Raw genomic sequence first — 21,318 nt, forward strand, 5'->3', positions numbered from 1 at the left:
CTTAGTTTCCAAGCAAATAATCGATATATTAGCTTCTCATCGATTCCAACTTTCAACGAAATATTATTCAAACTTAAACAATAGTTAGTTACGTCACAATCTTACTTATTCCAAAATCGAAAATTAAATTTGAAATAAAAATATCTCAAAACTCTCTCAACGGATTCTGAAAAAACTTTAACCCTGTGTATGAATATGCGAACTATTTTCTCTCACTATAAATAGGTGTTACTCCGCAGGCAACTTCGCAATAATAAACCCAACATTAGATGCAGAACATCAAACCCGAAAATCTTAATCGCGATTGTCGTTTCGACACAGACGCTATTGTGACGTGATACACATTATGACGTCACAAAACTTGATTCTGCTTTTACGCGAACACGGGATAACTTATTTAACTTTGATTTTCCAAACAAGCGTGTATTCAACTAATACGGGGAGTTTCCCCAACACGAGACTACCACCAAGCCATAGAAACAATAAATAAATAACATAAAAATAATATATAACTGCAAGGAACAGAAAAAGTGTCGTGCGCAAAAACCAAAACAACAGTGATGACGTAGTTGTGACGCAATCCTCGACTTAGCTCAGGTCATGGTGACATCATTGTCCATGATGACATCATTATTCTCGGTGACGTCATTATCCTCGGTGACGTCACGAGCGAAATAGGATTTCGATGTTTGTAGAAATTGTAGGTTGAAGAGAGGAGACGAAAATATCGGATTGGAGTTTTCTGCGTAGGGGGGGGGTTAGTTTTTTTGGGGGGGGTTAGTTTTTTTGGGGGGGTTAGTTTTCTTAATATATGGTTGGTATGTACGATTTCATATATATAGTAGGTTGGGGTAAGATGGGACACCGTTAGCACATAATAACTTATATTTTGTAACCGTGTTTTTCACAATTAACAGCGGAGTCGTGAGAATACGGTTTTATATTTCTGTAAAATGTATTTGTTTACTAAATAGGACGGCAAAAAATGGTGAAAATATGAACTACTTCATTTCAACCTATTATATATAAATAGTTAATCAAAGAACAAGTTAGGTCTTTAGGGGGCGCAGGAAATATTTACGAAATAAATATTTATGTCTTACAAAATAAACGAGTTCAGATCAAAGGCTAAATCAACATCGGGGCCGATGTGATCGTTTGGCCGGGATTGAAGCCCCCACTTCCCGCAGAGGATTAAGCGACAAATATTTTAAATTTTCTCGATTTCGCCTCGAGTCAAAACAACGATGGTTATCGAACAATGGAAAATAATCGCGTTATTTGTTTCCGGCGTGAAACGTAACAATGACGGACAAGAGTAATTGTTATAACCACGTGATACCTTCGTTCCGCTTCGATGATTCTTCCGTTAAATTTTTTTCTTCAAGAAAATTCTGGAATTTTAAAACAAAGGTTTAGAATCATGGGTATGTGACGTCACACGAAAACTCTGTTTTTTTTGCGACCAAAACATTATGACGTAGTTCATTACAGTTACGTATATAGTAGGGTGGGGTAAGATGGTACTGTGGGGTAAGATGGTACTGTGGGGTAAGATGATGACCTGGTTGGCTCATTACTATAAAAGTTAGATGAACCATCTTACCCCAAGAAATAAAAGCGCGAATATCGCTGCGGGTATCGATGACGTCATGTGTTCTCGAATCAATCGATTGTGACGTAGCTTACCGGTGGAAATCGCAAGGAATTATGGGATTTACGTTGCTAGGTAGCCAAGCCTGGGCGGGATATTGTATTATGACGTCATACACCACGATATTCGAGAATACTTAATATTCAAATGAAGTACAGCGTAATGGGCATTGTTACGTCACAGATGGAGTCTAAAAACGTCCAAGAAACCGCGACATCGGTTTAATTATGACGTGATAATACAATCTCCTTGTTATCTATTATGACATCACAGTATGTAGTAATGACGTAACATGAGCGACGCGGTTTTGGTTGAAATTTGATTCTGACGTCATAAACCGCGTTTTACCGATTTCCGGTTATGACGTTTCAATGGAAGATTGTGACGTAACAATGGGAATGGATACGTAACAAGAGAAGGGATTATTTGGATTCTAGAATTCTATTTTTAACAAAACACGATTCTAGAACATCGAGACCACCCATTGTTAAATATATATAGCGTTTGTGACGTCATATACAGATAATAATATCCTTTGTTGATTTGGATTTACTGAAAATCTCGAATGTTTTATTATCACGTCATAAACGGAATATATTCCTGTATGTGACGTCACATTGCGATAAGCGAATCCACGACGCGATATTCGAAGACGCGATAATCCATAAGTCTACATTATGACGTTTTAACAGAGGTCGATTATGACGTGGCTTGTGTCACAATGGGTGTGACCCCATGACCTTTAAAGTTTGATAGTGATGTCATAATGGGATCAAATCTTTAATGACGTAATAATAGATTCGATAAGCGGTCGAAAAGTTAAAATTACAACTTATCTTTGGGGTGAATAGTTGTTATGAAAGGGTGGGGTAAGATGGTTCATGTTTTATTCTCTATTTTATAAGGAGCGCTGTTGTTAATATTTGGAAACATGATGAGAAAATATGGGATTTAGGAGCTTACTGTATCCATCTTACCCCACGACCACGGAATGCTATACATACACGTACCATCTTACCCCACGAAATATTTTCTATATTTCATCAAAGCTAAAATAGGTTGGGAGTTGTTGGTTTATGGTGGCAATGGCAAGGTGACAGGTGACAGCTAGAGTGACAACCCCTGCACGCGTGGCTTGTAACATGACGCCACAAGGAAAGTTGTACTTGACCTTTCACCCGGGGGTTGTGTGCGTTTCCGTGGCTGTAGCGGCCCCGTGTGTGGATAGGAGGGGGGGGGGGTATGTGTTGGGGGGTGTTTCAGGAAATTATATAAGAAAAAAAATAAATGAAAAAAAAACAAATATTTTTTTCCCAACGTTGAAATCCATTTTTTTTGAAAAATGTGTCATATTCTAGTCGTGTCGTGTGTTTAAGAGGTTAAGGTAACAATTGAAAGGTTGCATGTTTGTAGTTGAATATTTGTAGTTGAATATTTGTAGGGGCGAACACGGAACTTATTTTTACCAATTACCAGAATATTTTCGCTTGGCGGCGTGTTTTCGTTGTTTGGAATTTTTTGTCAAAACAATTATGACGTCACGGACGAATGCTTACGACGTCACAGAGACGATTACGAGGCATTGTCATGGGAAAATGGGAATTGTTTACAAATAATGGGCGGGGTTAGAGGGTTATAATTGGGGCCGGTTTCCAAGGGAGCATATTTGTTGGGGGTGGGTTGGGGGTGTGGAAGTTTGGGGTGCGTGTTAAAGAAAGTTATTTTAACGTTGCAAGTGGGTTAGGGGGTAAAGGGGGGATAAGGGGGTGACCCATAAAAGGACCACCATGGGTGGGGTTTGACCCCGACACCCTGTGGTATTTGGGGGTTGGGAGAAGTTAACATGTGTAGTGGGGTATAGGGGCATATGTGTATATAGGTGTGTGGTAATGTATAACATACATGGGGTGTTGGGTGGCAACCGGGGAACATGTGTATAGTTGGGTATTTGTGGTGTTTTCACTGGTGGGTAACGTTTAAGGAGTAACAAGTAAGCGAGGATGACATTAAACTTGACATGCAATATTTGGAGTATGAGGTTTGTGGTCACCGGTGTTTTATAGAAATAAGTTGGCTTGTTTCTTTATATTATTTGTTTAAATAGGACAAAATGAAAATAAATGCATGAACCATCTTACCCCAACCTACGTCACATATTACTACGTCACACATACTACGTCATCACCTCTATATATCCGGCCAAGAGCGAGCCGCTCGCTTCCTTCTCCAAGGTATTGAAGTTTCCCTCATTATGATGACAACACGATATAAGGGTTGGGAACAATATGTTCATCAATGACTTGTTGCTGAAGTAGTTGAACGGTAGCAAGCACAGCTGCTGGAGGATGGTGGGTTGGGCTCCTGTGTCTACGATGCCCTGTGGGGTGGAGGGGTTAGGTGACGTCATCATGGTGTGACGTCATCGGTATTTGACGTCACGCATATTACGGTAAAAATGTGTAAATATTGATAATAAAATTTTGTAATATTATATTTTTTACGTTATTTATAAATTGTTCGCTAGAATTTTTCAAATTTTATAAATTCTTTGTGACGTCATATCATGATGACGTCACTAAGAGTTTATAAAATTTGAAAAATTCTAGCGAACAATTTATAAATAACGTAATAATATAATGTTATATATTGTTTCTATGGCATTCCAAAAGTGACGTAATGTCGAAAGTGGGGTCAAAGTTGAACCTCCCCGTGCCCATATATGGTGATAATCACCGGTGTGTTGAACAAACAATACATGGCTGCTACATATATGTTGTCATAACTTGGTGGCGGTACGTCGCGGTAAATTAACCCGAATTATGACGTCACACACGAGTTGGCGCGAAAACCGCGGCGTTATGATTGTTGTTTGGCGACAAACTTGTGGGGGGTTTGGTTTGAAGGATAAGTTTTAGTTGTTTTTTTCTATAAAATATTTGTGATCTGTGCTATTGTTAATTTATAAAACTATGTTGCAACTTGTCGTTTTTGCTGCTAATTCCCTTTTTTCGTTGTTTTAATTAATATGACCCCCGCTATCGTATAAGAGAAAAAACTGTTTTTCAGCAGAAAAAGCGGTTTGCAGCGAAAAGTCAAGTTCTAATTGTTACGTCACAACGAGTCATTGTTAAGTTAAGGTCACGAGGTCAAATCAAGGGTCACGTGGTGTGAACATGGGTGATGACGTAGTCGGTTTGAAATCCAGTGGGGCGAGACGGGACGGCGACTATGCGGGGTAATGTGGTTTAAAGAAAGGAATGCTAGGGGTTGGGGTTCCGGTTGGAACTCGACATCGCATTCCAGAATCCACGATTTCCAACAAGGCTCCCTTGTGACGTATCAATGGATCATTGTTGTCGTTTGATTGACGTCGCGATCGCGGAATTCACGTAATGGTTTGTGACGTCATAGTAGAAAGTTCTCGCTTCCTTTGTCGTGTTTATTACGTAACAAATATAACAATCGCGCCACGGTTTTTTTGGAACGCGGTACTGTGGGGTAAGATGATACGGTGGGGTAAAATGGTTAGCATATAATTCCCTCTATTTGTTCATAGTTTAAACGCCTATGACGAAACAATACGATGATAATTAGTTTCCGCGGATGATTTAACCCGAGGGCGTTCATGCGTGACGGGTGGACATTGGGGTGAAGGTGGACGATTAGGGGTGACCTTAGGGGTTAAGGGTCAAGTGGGGGTGAGGGGTCACGGGGAAAAGTTGGCGGTTGGTATTTGGAGTTGGGGTTAAGGGTTTAGAACTGTTTGATGTAATATGGGTTTGAAGGTTAAGGTGGGGTGTTAAAAAAAGGGTGTTGGGGTGATAGTTTTAGGAGTTGTGCAGGGGTTGGTGTATTGGGGAAGATTTAGGGGTAAAAATGGGTGGAATTGGGGGGTTAAGGAGGTTCATGGGTAAAAGAAAAGTTAGTGTAATGATTAGGGGTGTTTCGGTAAAAAAGTAAAACTGTAATGCAAACAGTTTTATGGGTAAAAAAAGGGGTCGTTATAAGTCAGGTTAGGGGTGAAGAAGATTGAAAGGGCGTTGGGGTTAGGGGTTTGATTGATTGTGGTCAAGTTTGCGTCGATGATTGACGTAGTTATTCCATCAGGTGATTTACCCCGTGTCCATCGTTGGGGGGTAACTTGATACGTAGGGGTGATTGTGGGGTAATATGACCCCTAAACCCTAGACACCATGAAATGTAACTAACGCACCATCGGGCTTAGGGGGTGAGGGTGACGTTTCCTAGATGAGTCAATCATGGCGGGGTGTTGGGGTAACGTTGGGGCGAATGGTAATCAACGCAATAAAACACGTTTGCCAATAATCCCAATAACATGAAACATTATGTTTGTGACGTTGGTGGTGCATGGGTGATATTTTCACAAGTGTTGAAACAGGGGTGACATCATATGTTTTAGAACTCAAGTTTTAGTTTAAAACTTTAACCCTGCTGTTAGGTGTCTATACAAACAAGCAGGGCCAAAGTATATTGCATTCACCACATTAATCAATGAGGTTCCCTATGTTTGACAACTATGAGTGTAACTGTATTTTAACAATGTCACCCCAGATTTTACCCTGCTGTTAGGTGTCTACACAAACAAGCAGAGCCAAAGTATATTGCATTCACCACATTAATCAATGAGGTTCCCTATGTTTGACAACTATGAGTGTAACTGTATTTTAACAATGTCACCCCAGATTTTACCCTGCTGTTAGGTGTCTATACAAACAAGCAGAGCCAAAGTATATTGCATTCACCACATTAATCAATGAGGTTCCCTATGTTTAACAACTATAAGTGTAACTGCGTTTTAACAATGTAAGATTTTGCTAAATATTCAAAAAACGCGACGCAAACAGCCGGGGTAATTAAGGACAAATTCCCCTCCTTAAAAATGGGACAAGATACCGGTGAGCCATCTTACCCCAGACACGCGAGGGGAAGTCGGCACATCTGCAGCTGTATCCACCGGGGGCGGTAGAGCGTGGCGGTGTGCGTTGGAGCGTGACGATCTGTCAACGCTGTTAAAGATGCGGTGACGATAAGCATGTGTGACGTCACAATGTGTGTGATTGCGTGATGTCACAGCGAGCATTGTCACGCCAATTTTCGTAACAATGCGACTTTCAAAATCGAGAACTAACGACGCGTCGTAGCGATTATGACGTCACAGTTGATAACAATCGTCGAAGCGTGAATCGCGTCCGCGCGTAATTGGACGATTTTTAATTTTTTTCGGTGATTTTTTTTGAAATTATGGGTAATTTGGTGTCGTATGTTGCAACATTGGACCCCCCGGGTGGCACCAGGTGCACGGGGCGCACAAGGAGGCCAACTCACGGGTATTGAATGACACAGTGGACCCGGTGAAACATAAACGTTGTTCTTGCAGCGTAAACTCAACCTACCGTCCACCTGCTATAGTGGGTGGGGTAAGATGGTACGGTGGGGTAAGATGGATATCGTTGATACAATAACCCCAGATTTCCTTAAGGTTTTTTACAATTAACAAGGTTCTTCGTGAGCATACGGTTACAAAATTTAGTAAAACACCTAACCCTCAAACAACCATATATATATAAGTTTAAATTACAAAGCAAGAAAGTAAAAAGAACAGGAAAAATAATAACATTTAAAATTTGTAAAAAAAACCAGCGAAACTTGGCGCCCAAAACCAGGGCCAAGAAAATCTAAAAATGGAACGTCGTTCGCGCGTTAAAGCGGCGTTAAGTGGGGGTTCAATTTCATTGGGGGGGAGGGGCTTCCGGTGGGTGATTAGCAGGTGTGAGTGCACAACACGTGGCTGGGGGTAATTATGTTTAAAGTCGCATTCAGGGGAAAATGTTCGTTTTTGTATCGCTGGTTTTAAAAGTAAAAGAGACAAATTTTTTTGAATTTTATTTCGTGGTTTGTGTTTTATTTTTATTTTTAAAATTGCATTAAAAAATGGCATTTTCTATTTGCTAGACGGTGTCCAATTAAAATGCAATAAAAAGTTTTCAGATTTGTTCCGTGTTTTGCGATTAATAAAGCTTTTTAGCGTAATGATAGTAGTAGTGGGTTTTGCAACCACAGTTTTTAACTGATCCCGTTTTTAAAGTAATTTTCACTCATAACGTGTTTCAACGACTGTCGTTTAGTTGTTTATGTTGGTTGTTTTTAATTTAATCTTCGCTACCCTGCATATTCGAAGAGAGAAACAAAAATGAATACCTAAAAAAAATAAAAGCCATAATTTCTAAATCTCCTCAAACACCCCAGCATAGTTTTCAAAAATGTAAATAAAATATATTTAAGTTACGATTAAAAATGTTGTATCAAAATACATAATGTTTATGTAGTTTATGTATTACTACCTGGTTCCTGGTGTTCAATATAGTAAAGAATCCAACACATACAATCGTATCATGAAGTAACTGCGTGTGTTTATATTCCTCACAATACCACAACAAGTAAGTGCATATGTGACGATACTCCAATGACACACCGTCGGCCCCAAGACTTGACTGAAAAAAAATAATAAAAAATTTGCATTTTTTTTCTAAAATATAAATCAACTTTTTTAAACCGAACTATTTCATCTATCATCGTTTAAAAACAAACAAAAAAATCTTTTAAAATAAAAATATTTTACATTTAATTCATTACTTTCCGATTTTAAATCCGTTCAATAAAAATAGAACTACAAAAGTTCGGTAAAAAAGCTAAAAATAATTTGCGCGAACCTAAAAGTTCGGGACACGGTTTCACGATTGAGATATTTATAGAATTTGTTGCTTTGTGACGTCACAGGCGGGGTCGTTTGTTACTTGATGTAAGTGATTATTACGTCACAAGCGACATTATTAGCATTACAAAGTTCAAGGAAACGTCAACAATGAGTCGTAGAACGACCCCATTGTTTAACCATTGTTGTTCACGAATCGACGCGTCGCCACTATTTATGACGTCACATATATTTTGGTAAAACATAAAAATATATATTTTTACAGTTTTCAATTTTTTAAACACACAAATATTTTTTAAAAAACATAGAAAAAAGCAAAAATGGCGCCATAACGACGATAATTGCATTCACTATGACGTCACATACCTGCAACAATGGAAGATCCATCAAAGCAACAGCGTTCAAAACTTTAATAACAGCTGATGCAACAATAAGAGCGCGAGGAGCAATTCTGTGAGATTCGTTGGAATCCTTGGTGGATCTTAACACTGTGGGCCGTTCTGGGGCTCCGTGTAATAATAAACCGTATAAAACCTGAAAAATATCATTTAAAGTTAACCTCGATACCCAACGCTACTTCAGCTTTTTTACAGCAACTCAAATATGAAACAAAAATTAATAGCAAAGCTTTGGTGACCCAATTTTTGATCAACTTTTGTAAACATTCAATAAAATGATTTTACAAAATGGTTGCATTCAATATTGGTGACGTTCTGCAACGACGCGAACCATTTCAAGCGTATGTTTTGCATTTTGAAGAGTCATAACTATTAACTTTTACAACAACAGTAAAAATGTTTATGAACCACTGTAGTAGACGACACAACATTTGGTTCACTTGTACCGATATAATTCCCATTAATTCTGTATGTTCCAGTGTTGGTAACAATTGTGTTGGATCATTGTCCCATTGTGACGTAGATGAATCGCGGTCGCTCGATTTCTTTTTACGCGATTTCGCGACCGGAAGTTGCGTATCAGGAGAAAACCTGTTTCTGGAATAAAAATTTGAATTGTGACGTCACTTGCATGAGGTAATTTTGACGTCATATTAAAATGTAACACGTCACTTAAATAATAATGGTTTATCATGACGTAACTTACCGCATTGTGACGAACGAAGTAACAGATTCTAGAAAAGCCAACGAGTGCTCTATAAAGGCGGCCATGTTGGACGCTGGCGCCACCTCGTGACGAATAACACTGAGATATTTGCTTAAAGTGTCGAGTAAGCCGATGGACACGATGTAACTGGGGTAAGATGGCTGGTTAGGTTGGGGTAAGATGGCTGGTTAAAAATCAAGGACAAAATTTATGTCAAAAATTGTTTTTATGTCAAAGCAATTGATCCTTAGGTTCAACTTTGTATGTCAGGTTTGTCAGACACGGTTTTACTTCGCACTTTCACTCAATATATTTGTTTCATATTCAAAAGACAACTTCCATTAATATTCACCATACCTTCATACACGCTTTATGTGATGACAAAAAATTCCACTCGTGAAATGAAAAGTTTAAAATCCCAAACATAAGTCCCCACTCACCTTACAACGTCCAAACCACGGTTCAAGTAACTTTCCTCTGCCTTTCTTACGTCATCGTTTGATGACGTCATCAGTATCGATCGAACGAACGATCTATCTTTCTCCCCCAACCCCCTCAACCCCCCATCACCAGCCAACCCACCAACCACCGTAGATAACCCACGCAACAACGAGGGAGGCACACACCCGAATATTGACTCGATGTTTGTTCGTGGAACGCCAGGGTCGCATCTCTGTGTGACGTCATGGGGTTAAACATGATGACGTGAGTATTACGACATCATGATGACGTAGTGTATGACATCATGAGTAAAAAATGACGTATGTATTATGACGTCACGAACTAGTGACGTAGGAAGGTATGACGTCACTTACCGTTAGATGTACGAGTAGAAGATCCACCAATGACGTCATCTTGTTGGAATAAAGCACGTGGATGGCGTTGTCATGACAACCGTGGCACGCATGGTGGAAGCAGAGAGCTGCAGCGCTTATAGACCTGATGACGTAAGCATTACGTCATAATCAAAATGACGTGTTAATATATGAAAGAATAAAAAAGGCAGAAACACCGACAAAACGACAGTCGTTGAAACAAGCTATAACGGAATAAACTTATTTACATGTGGTCGCTACATATTCATTAATTATTACGTCATAATAACGATGACGTCAACATATGGAGGGAAACCCCCGAGTCTGATGCATCAGCGTTGTTGCGTCATAACGAGATAATTGTGACATCACACATGATGGATTGTGTTTGTTTGTCATCCATACGTCATAATTAACCTCCATAATAACAGCGATCGCGATTTTCAATTATGACGTCACAAACTCACTTGTCTGGTAGGATGGTTGTGACGTCACAGCCACCGGAAGTAGTCGATTGTTGTTTGAGAAGATTGTCGAAGATTTCGTTAATTGTTTCGAAACCGCGGTTCGTTCTGAACGCTGATTGGTCGAGAGGATTCTGGAAGATATTTAAAGGGTTTGATTGGGTATTAGCAAGCCATTATTTATCTCATTGAATACGATAGCGAAGATCAAATTAATTAAAACAACGAAGAGAAAAGGAATTAGCAGCAAAACAACAGTCGTTAAAACATGCTACGGGTAAAAACTTCTTGAGTAAAAAAGCGTGACGACTTTTATTCCGTAAACCTTCTGATTAAGTTGAATTATTCGTTTATATTTTGGTTGGTTGCTATTCATTGGTTGGTATGATCACGTGGGTTATATTCTGCAGAATTTTTAAATAAAAAAGACATAACCGGTCGTGAAGAGCAAAACATGTGTGAAAAGTTTGTGTATCGGTATTTGAGGTCTTTTAATTTAATTTTCTTCTTTTTTTATTGTTTTTGTTTTCTTTGTCCAAAACAAAATGGCCCATACTCCTGCTATACTGCAAGTTTAACCAGTGACCCGTGATGTGGCCAAATATTTGCGGAAGTGACGTCATGTTTGCGGAAGGGATTTTCACACGGTGGTCACGTGGTCGCCAGCTGTGCCGACAAAATTTTGGTCAACAAAAAGTTTTCTAAAAAAAGGCGAAATTTATATTTTGACAAAAAACGAAACATTTTGGGGAGGGTCATTTTCTGGGTGGGGGGTCAACCAAAAAGTTTTGACAGAACACGAAATAAATTTTCGCGATGGACGCTGTTAGAGAACTTTGAAGATAGATACTGTTACGTCATAAAGGCGATGTCTCACGGGATTCGAGATCAAAGGTGTTTCCGGTCACGTGACTTGCAGTGATATATGATGTTTATGTGGTTTATATTTAATACATAATTTAACTTTTTTTTACGATTTTTCTTTCAATGGATCTTGATTTATTTTAATTACCTTGATTACCCATCGGTTTGGCAGCCATGATTTTTGTGTGGAAACTTTTCCTCAAGTAGTTTTTACCCGTAGCGTGTTTTAACGACTGTCCTTTTGCTGCTAATTCCATTCACTGTTAGATAAATCTAAATCTAACTAATCATTTTGTAATATTCGAATTTGTTTAAAACGTCAATTTATTTTGGATTTTCTCCAATTTTTTCCGATTCGCCGAGCAGAAGACGCTATTATTAAATCATAGATGAGCTATTATGACGTCACAGACACCTCTGTTGAGCGAATAATAGCTCCCAGTGTAAAGTAATTGAGCAATCAGTTTCATTAGTTGAACATTTTGATAAAAATGAATAAAATAATGTTTTGGTCGTAAATATGAGGGGGGTTATTCAATTTAATAAGAATGTGGGTGGGGGTGGCTAGACTGGTGGGTAAACATGGGGGGTATTATATGGGGGTTACTGGGGGTGACAGGGGATTAGCAGTGTGGGGTTGCGTGGATAATGGGGGGTTGGGGGTAAAATAACTCAGAAATATCTGGATTGCCTGCTTTTAACCTAGAGGTTACGGGTTCAAGGCTCATTGTTGCTACCATTGTGGGCGTATGTGTCCTTGGGCAAGACACTTAACGGCAATTGCTGCAACCCAGTGGTTACTAATGGTTTGTCTAAATTATCAGCCATACAAAAAAAAAATCAACCACAAAATTATAACAACTTCTTAAATTACCCCGGATAAATAAGTTCCACCCAAACCTGTTTTTCCAGCGTTCTATTTATATCTCCGATGGCTCGATCAAACGCAGCGATCTTATTGGTCGGCCACGGACCACTACTAGCTTGCTGATTGGTTAATAGTCGATTCACTTCTTTTAGCAATCGACCAATCCTGTGGCAGTATTCCATTAATTAAATTTGATTGCAAAATATTTTTGTCATATTTTAAGTTAAATAGATATAATACAAAAAAAATGCAAAACCTGATTAAATCTCAACGTACGAAAGCTCAAAGCATTTTAACTAAATTATGTAATATATTTTTCATACGTTAAAATTAACTTTTTTCTACAAGAAAACTTATTTTTAACACAGCAATATTGGATGTTTAACCCAAACCTGCTTTTGTTGTTCGTTTCTTCTTTCTTGTTTTCAATTCGTTTCAAATATTCCTTCGCTCTGGAATAAAAGAATTTATAAAACTTAAACCTAACATTGTACCCGAGTTTAACGCATCAAATAAGAATAAACATTAGCTACTTAATATTCATCTTCCAGTTACAATAATAATTTATTTTCAAATCTCTTTGAAAATACAACGTGGCAACAACACTCCCACCTAGTGGCCATTCTTGTCCGAATTTTCTTTGATCTTTTTTTCATTGTTTTTCTTCTTTCTTCAATCTTCAGCAGTTCTTCCTTTGAAACCTGAGGGGGTGTGTTAATGTGATCGCTACCCTGGTGGGTGGGGTTTAAGTCAGATTGGAAAGGTTGTATTTTTGGGGAAGAATTGTTTTTTTTGTGCAGATTTTTGTTTAAAATATATAATTTTTCCGCACATAGAGGTAGATTTTGCTTTAAATTAGTTATTAAGGCTGAGTATGTGCAGACACTTTTAGGGCAACCCTAAATTTTACGCATTCTTTCCAATCTGGATTGTTATAATTACGTTTAATTGTTCATCCTGCTGTTGCCGTGGTGATGTCATCGTTGGTTCCTCGACGAGGTTTTCTCTAAAAATAGAAATATTATAAAATATATAAACAGACACATAGAAATTATATATTCTTACAGATCGAGTGTCGTTTCAATTGTTGTTTCAATCGATTGATCAACTTTATCACAGCTGTGGTAATTAGGGGGTTAATTAATTAATGGATGAAATAATTGCAAATACTAAAAACAAAATGAATTACAAATTAACAAAATTAATAAAAAGAATTAAATTTAAAACCATCTTTAGTGAAGTTGGAATGCAAGATTGGGCAACAGTTCAAGATACACAATGGTTCTGGGAAGATGGTTTTGCTGAGCAGAAAATTAGAATTAAACAACAAAACAAAATTTTCAAAAATTAAAAAAATTGAATTTAACAACAAAAAATTGTAATTAAAAAAAAACATAAATTAAACAAAAAAAGAATTAAAAACCAAACCATTCACCCACGAACCTGGTCACATGGGGTGATGTAGCGACAACGGACGAAAACTTTCCAAGACTTAATTCTTGGGCTTTTCCTTTGCGTTGTTCGAGTTGTTCCTGGTGGCGACGCTCGCTCTCGTCGTGCTGGGGGGGGGGGGTTTATGTTGGTGTGCGGGGTTAATATATATGAAGGAGCAATATAGACATAAATTTAGGGATGCACATTACACAATAACTGGGTATTCTAGGATATCCTAGAATACTTTATTTCGAATCTAGAATTCTGAATCTTTTTATATTTATAGGAAAAAATAATTTTACCCACATAAGTCAGTTTATTGACTCTTTCATAGTAGCCTTGTTAGATCATGAGCTGCAAGATGATCAAAAATTGTACTATTGGGTAGCTTTTGCATCACAAAACGTATAGCAGGCTATAAATAGACGTTGCGAAACGTTTACTCTCAAAAGTCCCACAAACACAAAAACATTTGTTTTCAAAATTATTAGAATTGAATAGAAAAGGATTTGAAATTGTGTAATGTGCATCCCCAGGTATAATAAATGGTGGGTGGGGTTGTATTAAGGTAGGGGTGTTCCATATGGGTGAGGTTAAGGTGTTATAAACAGAAATCTGGGTTTATAACAGCATCGAAATAACAAGCTTAAATACCTTGAGTTGAATTTTCTTTTGTAATTCACTCACAGCTTCTTGTTGAGCTGCGTTTAACGCCGACAACCGTTGTTGTCGTTCCCTGGAATATTAACAAATATATTTAGAGGAAAAATTAAGTCCGGTAATTTAAATTTAAAAAACAAAAAAAAACAAAAAAAAACAATTTTATAACCCCCCCCTCCACCTAGCTTTTTCCTTAGCCATCTTCTCCCTTTCTTTCTCTTTATCGATTCTTTGTTGTTCAATCCTCGCGTCCTGTTCCTTCCTCCGAACTTTTAATTCTTCCATTCGATCCTGACGGACTTTCTCCAACGCACGTCGTCGCTCCTGGAGGAAACAACGTCTTATATTATATTGCTCCAGGCGTGAGGCAATATATGGTTTTGTACCGCCAGTGTTTCAGACTTTATCAAGGTAAATAATTTAAACATACTTGATTATAAATCATTTCATGAAACAACAACATGTATTAAATATAATGTTATTGCTACCAAGTATAACATATAAACCTGGCGTTTCCATACTTTTTAAAAATTTTACACCCATTTGTTACGACCCCCCCTCACCTTAACGTTTTCCTCCTTAGCCGACTTAACTTGGTTCATCTTGTTCCGCTCGTCTTCTAACTCCTGCAACCTCTCCTCGTGTTCACCAATTCGCATCAGTACCTCGTGTCGCTTGTTTTGCTCCTGAGGTAAAAAGATGCAAACTTGATGTTATAACACATTTGGGGTTTGAAAGTTTATTGCAAAAAAGCGGGAGAATCATAAATACCAACACCTTATTCTAACAATAATATAAAATGTGGATAATACTAAGTGTTATTGTCACAACTTTGTACTGCCAAAAATAAATACAACATAGCAACCAACATGTTTGAATATTAAAAACACATCAGGGATGCGCGATGCAGTTTGGGAACCACTAGTTCAATTCCCTTGTTATGTTCGGGTTAGCAATACTAGTGAAAGAGATATTCCCGTGTGACCCCGAATAAATACAACATCTGCAAACATTTAACCTAATGTACAGTTTGAGAAATACTGAGTTACATCTTTTGAAAGGTGTTACACATTATATTGTAAGATCTTTTGCCCACCATAACTTATACTATTGTTCTTCAAACCCCCACCTGAAGTTCATTAATGAAAGCGATCTCGTTAACCTTGGTGTCCTCTGCTTGTGCTTTACGTACTTTGCTCAATAATTGCATCGCTCGTTGTTCCTCTGCACGTTGGAGCTTTTCCTGGGGGCGAATATGGTCGTTCAAATTACTGCTACGACTGCACATTAGCATTGCAACTGAACTGTTAAGTTATGGTTTAGGGGTAGATACTTGGAAGCATGGAATAATTAACATACAAATATACTTACACAGGATTGTAAAAGTTGTAAATCCGGACATTATCACTGAAAAAGGGGTATTTTTACAATCCTGGACTTACAAGGTCTTTAAAATTATGGGGGCAAATGCGAAACTTATACATTAGGCGTCATATTTAGTTATTAAACAGTTTAATAAACATGCATACCAACTTATGTTTTAATAAAGTAGCGAATGCAAAACAAATGATTCATCATTAGATAGGAGCAACTTACAATATGTGACGACTGCAACAACACCCTCTGCCTCCTTATCAAGTCATTCTTCCACGAAACAACTTCTTGTACTTTCCCGCTTAACTCGTGGATCTTCTGTGACTTCTCGTGATGCATCTGCAATCGACGCTCTTCCGCTCGTCGGTGTTTCTCCTCCAATCTTCTTTTTGATTCAGCGGGGGTCCTGGGGGGGGGGTGGAGGTTGGCATTAGATCCGGATTTTATCAGGAACTTTTAGTGTAGTTTTGGGCTTTAATACAACTGTATTGATTATAATCACCAAGTGCCTGGACTTTTTGGGGAAAAAACAGGGCTTTTGCATAGGTGTATAATGGCCTAACCTATCAGTGACCACTGGTCCAATCCAACCCAATCCCACCCACAGCACTATGCATACACAACACCTCAGACCTGACCAACCTCCTCCTTGAAGGTGAAGACAGCTTCTCATGCATCTGTACAGCCCTCCCCGGTTCCCTCAGTTCTTCCTCTTCAACCAAATCGCACCAATCTGCGCCAATCTCCTCAGCTACGGGAGAAACATATATTCAAAACCACAGCATTGCAATTAATAATACCGGCACTCAACATTACTCCAACCAGTGATCACTAATGGGTTGTAGCACCGTGAGTGTTTGGGTAATGGGCCAACTTTGACCTGGATCTCAAACTAGTCCACCATCCATACCCACCAACTCCTTATACGAACAACTTCAACCACACCCAGCATTACAATTTTTTAAATGATCCGCAAATCAACAACACAACCCCCCCCCCCCACCTTCAAACTTCGCCATGAACTCCGACCAATCCAAATTCTTCTTCATATTTTTATCGAACGACTTCAATTCCTTCGCCCCGCTGCTGCTACGAGCGCTTTCCTGTTGGTTGGATTATTATTAAAGAATAAAATGTAATGTTTGTTTTAATATTTAGCAAAATATGGGGGAACCTTTTTGCTACGTTAAGTTATTACCCAAAGTTGCGCTAAACATGCTTAATGTTGAGTGAACCCTAAACATTATAACATCACACACTTATTACAAAACCAAAGGTTTAGTCATTTTTTTATTTTACCAAAGTATTTCTTAAGCAAAAACCTATTGGCCTCCTTGTTCCCAGATGCCCCAGTAGAACACACCCAATACAAGGTGTCCGCTTTCCTTATTTGTGGTATAACATCTCCCACGCACCCTCCATAAACCACCCCCCCAACCCCAACTTACACACCCACCCCCCCAACCCCAACTTACACAATCAGTGTCGACCTCCTCAACCTCCCGTAGTTGTCGCATGAGGTCGCGTTCCGTCTCCTCAGCTTCAGCGATCGACACCGAATGTTCTTCGCATAACGTACGAGCGAGCGTTTCTTCTTCCTTATGTAGTTGCTCCAATGATGAGTTGCCAAGTAATCCATCAACACCCTGTATTATATGGGGGATTATAAGAGGCGGCGTTTTCAAGAAAACTTGTTTTAATTTGCTATAATTTTTTAATTTTATATTTATTTAAAAAAAGAGGGGGTAGCGACTTTCGAAACTACTATTTTATATAGGTCTACTCAGTTTGTTTATAGATAAATGCTATAAACACCATGGCGGCATGACTTGTGATTTAGGCCAGAGTTTTCCATTCCCCAGGGAGTACTTACTTATCGTATCTTAATTTAAAACATAACATTTCAAGCTCACATTTTGTAAATTTTCATCTGTTTTCAAATCTTTGTTTTCCACGAGACTTGTTTCTTTTGTGTCCTCCCCATCATCACCCTGAAACAATATCTTCCCGATCTCTAAACCTTCCTTCACGTCTTTACCCTCGTACCAGTTGTCCGAGAACACAACAGCATCGCTTTCAACACCATTTCCAGTGTTGCCAATATTGTTCTCAGCAGTTTTCTTCCCAGCGGTAATGTTATTTTCAGTGTTGCCAGCATCTTCAGATTTCCCAGTGTTTCCTATATTCACAGTGTTTCCAGCTAGATTCCCAGAGCTTACAGTGTTGCCCCCGTTATACCCCCCTCTCCCCCCGACCCCCATCATACGATCCACAACCATGTTAACGTAACTTGATGGTTCTCGGGTTGGGGGTTTTCCTTCCTCGTTGGGTGAAAGGTTATACTTGGGGTGACGGGGTCGTCGAGAGGAAACGGTCTCCCAACCGGATTCATCTGGAATAATGGGGATTGTGATGTCATATGTTTCATATTCATACATACAATGTGTTTTAACAATAAATATTATATTAAAAAAACACCAACACAATGAATCACTTTGTGCAGCCATGTGTAATACATTCCCGGAATATTTAATATTTGGGTGATTTTTTAATGTTTTAGGATTTTGTTCAACAATTAATCAACCTTCAAAAATAGCTTTAACATCTGGTGAGTTCATGCGGCAGCACCATGGGTGTTGGGGTAAAGAGCCAACTCTGGATAAATTCCAGGCCTCACCCATAAAGAACAGACCACAATATATAAATAAAACATGGACCAACTCACCCCCGTCACCATTAACAGTTGGTTTATTATTAACTGGTCGTTTCTGCTGAGTCACCCCTTTGACACGCTGCGCCCAAGTTGCTGACTCATTGTTTGCTGACTCAGCATTTTTTACACTGTGAATAATAATTGCTTTTATATTAATAAGTCGTTATAGATTTAACTTTGTAATGTGTTTAACAAATACAACAGCAAATATGCAGTTCGTTATCATGTTCGTTTTAAATTTCAAGAAGCTAAACCCATCTGTGGTTAAATTGGAAGTTAAAATAAATAAGTTAAAAAAGTGCAAGAAAAAAGCTGGCACACGATGGCAGTGTAGTAAGCATTTAAATTGCAAATGTGCAAGAATAAACGCAAAGACATATATTTTGTTAGTAAGCATCACACAGCAAGTTATTCAATTAAGTTGTGTGTTAGTTGTATATTGAATCTACAAACCAATGTCGCTCGGGTGGATTGCAAGCAGCATATGTCAAACACCTGTTAATTGGGACCCCCGGGGTGGCACGTGGGGTGGTACGTGGGGCCGACGAACCCCTCGTTTTGTGTCGAGGCCGTCCAGGTGAAGATTTACGAACTTCCCAAGCTAACGAGGTCGGTCTAAGTTCAATGGATTGTTCATTAATTTAAAAATTATTAAAATTTGTTTATTTTTTATTGACAAAATTATAAAATATTGATAAAAATATTCAAAACATAAAGTAGGGTGGGGTAAGATGGGACATGATTTCATTTTCTTATATTCTCCCATCTGGTAGTAAACAAAGAAGTATTAAAATATGGGATAATTGTATCCATCTTACCCCACAGTTTTTAAATAAAAATAAAGATATCAAGTCATGGTAGCATTCACCTGTCGTGGTCTCCTGCGTTTTCGAGTCGTTCCTGCAAATTAATCCACTCAATCAAGGCTTGGAACTCATGACGGTAATTATCGATGATGAGGAGGACTTCCTGGGGAGTGAGAATGCTTGGTTTGAACAAAGAATGGAAAAAAGAGTAAAATATAAAAGTCACCAAGGGTTTAATGTTGATGTGGGAGATCTTACCTTGACAGCTCGGCCAAGGTTAGATGCTTCTGCATCAAGTTTACTTATGTCTGTATCTTATAACCGTTCCACCAATGTTGTTTATTAGAAACATACTGTATATCTTTACTAATCATATAGGGAAGCACCTTACACTGAAAAAAATTTTAAAAAAAACAAAAGAAATTATTTTTTATAAAAAGACATCAACTAAATATTAGGGTATATACTTGACAGCGAGCATGAGGACCTACAGCTCGACAGCGAGCATGAGGACCTTACCTTACACTCCACGATGCTCGCATCAACTTCACAAGTTGCGTAAATCTCATCCACAGCTCGGCGGAGGTTCTCAAACAAATACGCCCAATACCTCGCACGTATGCTAACGGGGCGGCGACTGCCAGAGGTGGAACGGCGGGGTGGGGCCGGGGTGTGGTCTGTATTGGGGTGTATGTTAATATGGGATTGTTGGGGCAACATGGGTAGAAACCCCTTCATTCCATTAACTCTTATTTCTTAGTTGCATATTCTGAGTAGAAGAAATACAATCATCTATGACATCACAAACATCATTATTACCTCCTGATGAGTTATTATGATGTTTCAGATTATTTTCTTCCACGTGAGATTGGCTACGTTTATCACGGTTCGTTGTTTCACGCTTCTTATGTTTCTTACCTGGAGATCAATTAATGGAATAATTAAACAAATGGTTGCGAGTCAATATATTGAACTTTGGTTGGCTAACTAATGTATGCACAACTTGACTGAGGGCATGGGAGTGGCCAGGGACAAATTAAAGCATTCAAAAAGAAAATTAGGTGAATTTTTTTAGAAATGCAGCTATGAATCATGTGAAACCAGGGTTGGTATACAATAAAGGGAGGGGGGGGGTCAAAAATTTCAATGGGCAATCAAAATCGTTTTACCGTAAGAATAAAATACTTAGCCCTACAAATGTACCAACTATAGCATGGTCAACCATATACAACCCCCACCTTTGTACACATGATCTACGGGTATATTCCACGAGACGAGGTTCCGTGCCGACCTTCCTTCTTCCTCCATTATCATACGGACTTTCTCAACTGTGACCGGGCGGGGTCGTTGCTGAGAATTAAAAACAATTTTAACTTTAGGAATTTTTTCATTGCAAAATATTTCATACACAAACTCTGGCTAAAATATCAGGGTTTCATTGCCGACAGTTTATTTATATTAAGAAATGAGCAACTCTGGCTCATATTAACATAAGCCATCACAGGTTTTCCGGAGTGTTTTATAGGAGAACTTTAAATACATAGAATGTGCATATGTGATGTTGGGCCAATTTCCGCCAACTTCAAAGTCTTTAACAAGTGCCCTACCCTTAGGCCTTACTGAGACAGATAAAAAAAACGAAAATTCTAAATTTTGCACAAATTCCACGGAACCCCCACCTTTGCATACTGATTGCTGCTTGATTTGTTTTTTAACAAATTATTTGTGGAACTATTCAGGGGAATTCCCCCTTTCAAGTGGTTTTCCTCTAACATTGTGTCCTAAAACGACAAAAATATTTTTAACGTTAAAACGAAAATGGAGTGTCA

The 21,318-nt window shown here is 38.5% G+C and overlaps 1 protein-coding gene across 3 annotated transcripts; it reads right to left on the bottom strand.

Moving 5' to 3' along the window:
* Positions 1-402: 402 nt before the first annotated feature.
* On the bottom strand, positions 403-21,266 carry LOC100178694 (S phase cyclin A-associated protein in the endoplasmic reticulum). 3 transcript variants are annotated; one of them, XM_026838303.1, is made up of 32 exons: positions 21,169-21,266; positions 20,728-20,839; positions 20,309-20,407; positions 20,009-20,166; positions 19,552-19,652; positions 19,179-19,298; positions 18,696-18,811; positions 17,884-18,362; positions 17,446-17,616; positions 16,974-17,073; positions 16,604-16,721; positions 16,193-16,376; positions 15,726-15,839; positions 15,160-15,282; positions 14,778-14,920; positions 14,591-14,672; positions 13,946-14,061; positions 13,568-13,621; positions 13,445-13,508; positions 13,115-13,203; positions 12,895-12,954; positions 12,535-12,667; positions 10,774-10,904; positions 10,307-10,430; positions 9,932-10,164; positions 9,492-9,638; positions 9,232-9,382; positions 8,754-8,921; positions 8,017-8,166; positions 3,840-4,031; positions 1,343-1,394; positions 403-742 (listed from the first exon to the last, which is right to left on the bottom strand). In XM_026838303.1, exons 1-32 carry the CDS (start codon positions 21,262-21,264, stop codon positions 594-596), a joined length of 4,329 nt encoding a protein of 1,442 aa, XP_026694104.1. In that variant the 5' UTR covers positions 21,265-21,266; the 3' UTR covers positions 403-593. The 3 variants fall into 3 exon arrangements, with proteins under 3 accessions (XP_026694104.1, XP_018670953.1, XP_026694103.1); XM_018815408.2 differs by having other exon boundaries at positions 16,613-16,721; positions 19,137-19,298; XM_026838302.1 differs by having other exon boundaries at positions 19,137-19,298.
* Between the last annotated feature and the right edge of the window lie 52 nt (positions 21,267-21,318).

Source organism: Ciona intestinalis, unplaced genomic scaffold (genome assembly GCF_000224145.3).
Source record: "Ciona intestinalis unplaced genomic scaffold, KH HT000074.2, whole genome shotgun sequence".
In the NCBI taxonomy this organism is placed as follows: domain Eukaryota; kingdom Metazoa; phylum Chordata; class Ascidiacea; order Phlebobranchia; family Cionidae; genus Ciona; species Ciona intestinalis.

What these genes read in the sequence shown, in the direction of transcription:
- LOC100178694 (XM_026838302.1), bottom strand. Translation starts at nt 21,264, where the DNA reads ATGTTAGAGGAAAACCACTTGAAAGGGGGAATTCCCCTGAATAGTTCC. An exon ending in AGGAGGTCGACACTGATTGT is followed by an intron (nt 17,074 to 17,445) that starts GTAAGTTGGGGT and finishes TCCAACCAACAG; the next exon opens with GAAAGCGCTCGTAGCAGCAG. An exon ending in TCAAGGAGGAGGTTGGTCAG is followed by an intron (nt 16,377 to 16,603) that starts GTCTGAGGTGTT and finishes CCCCCCCCCCAG; the next exon opens with GACCCCCGCTGAATCAAAAA.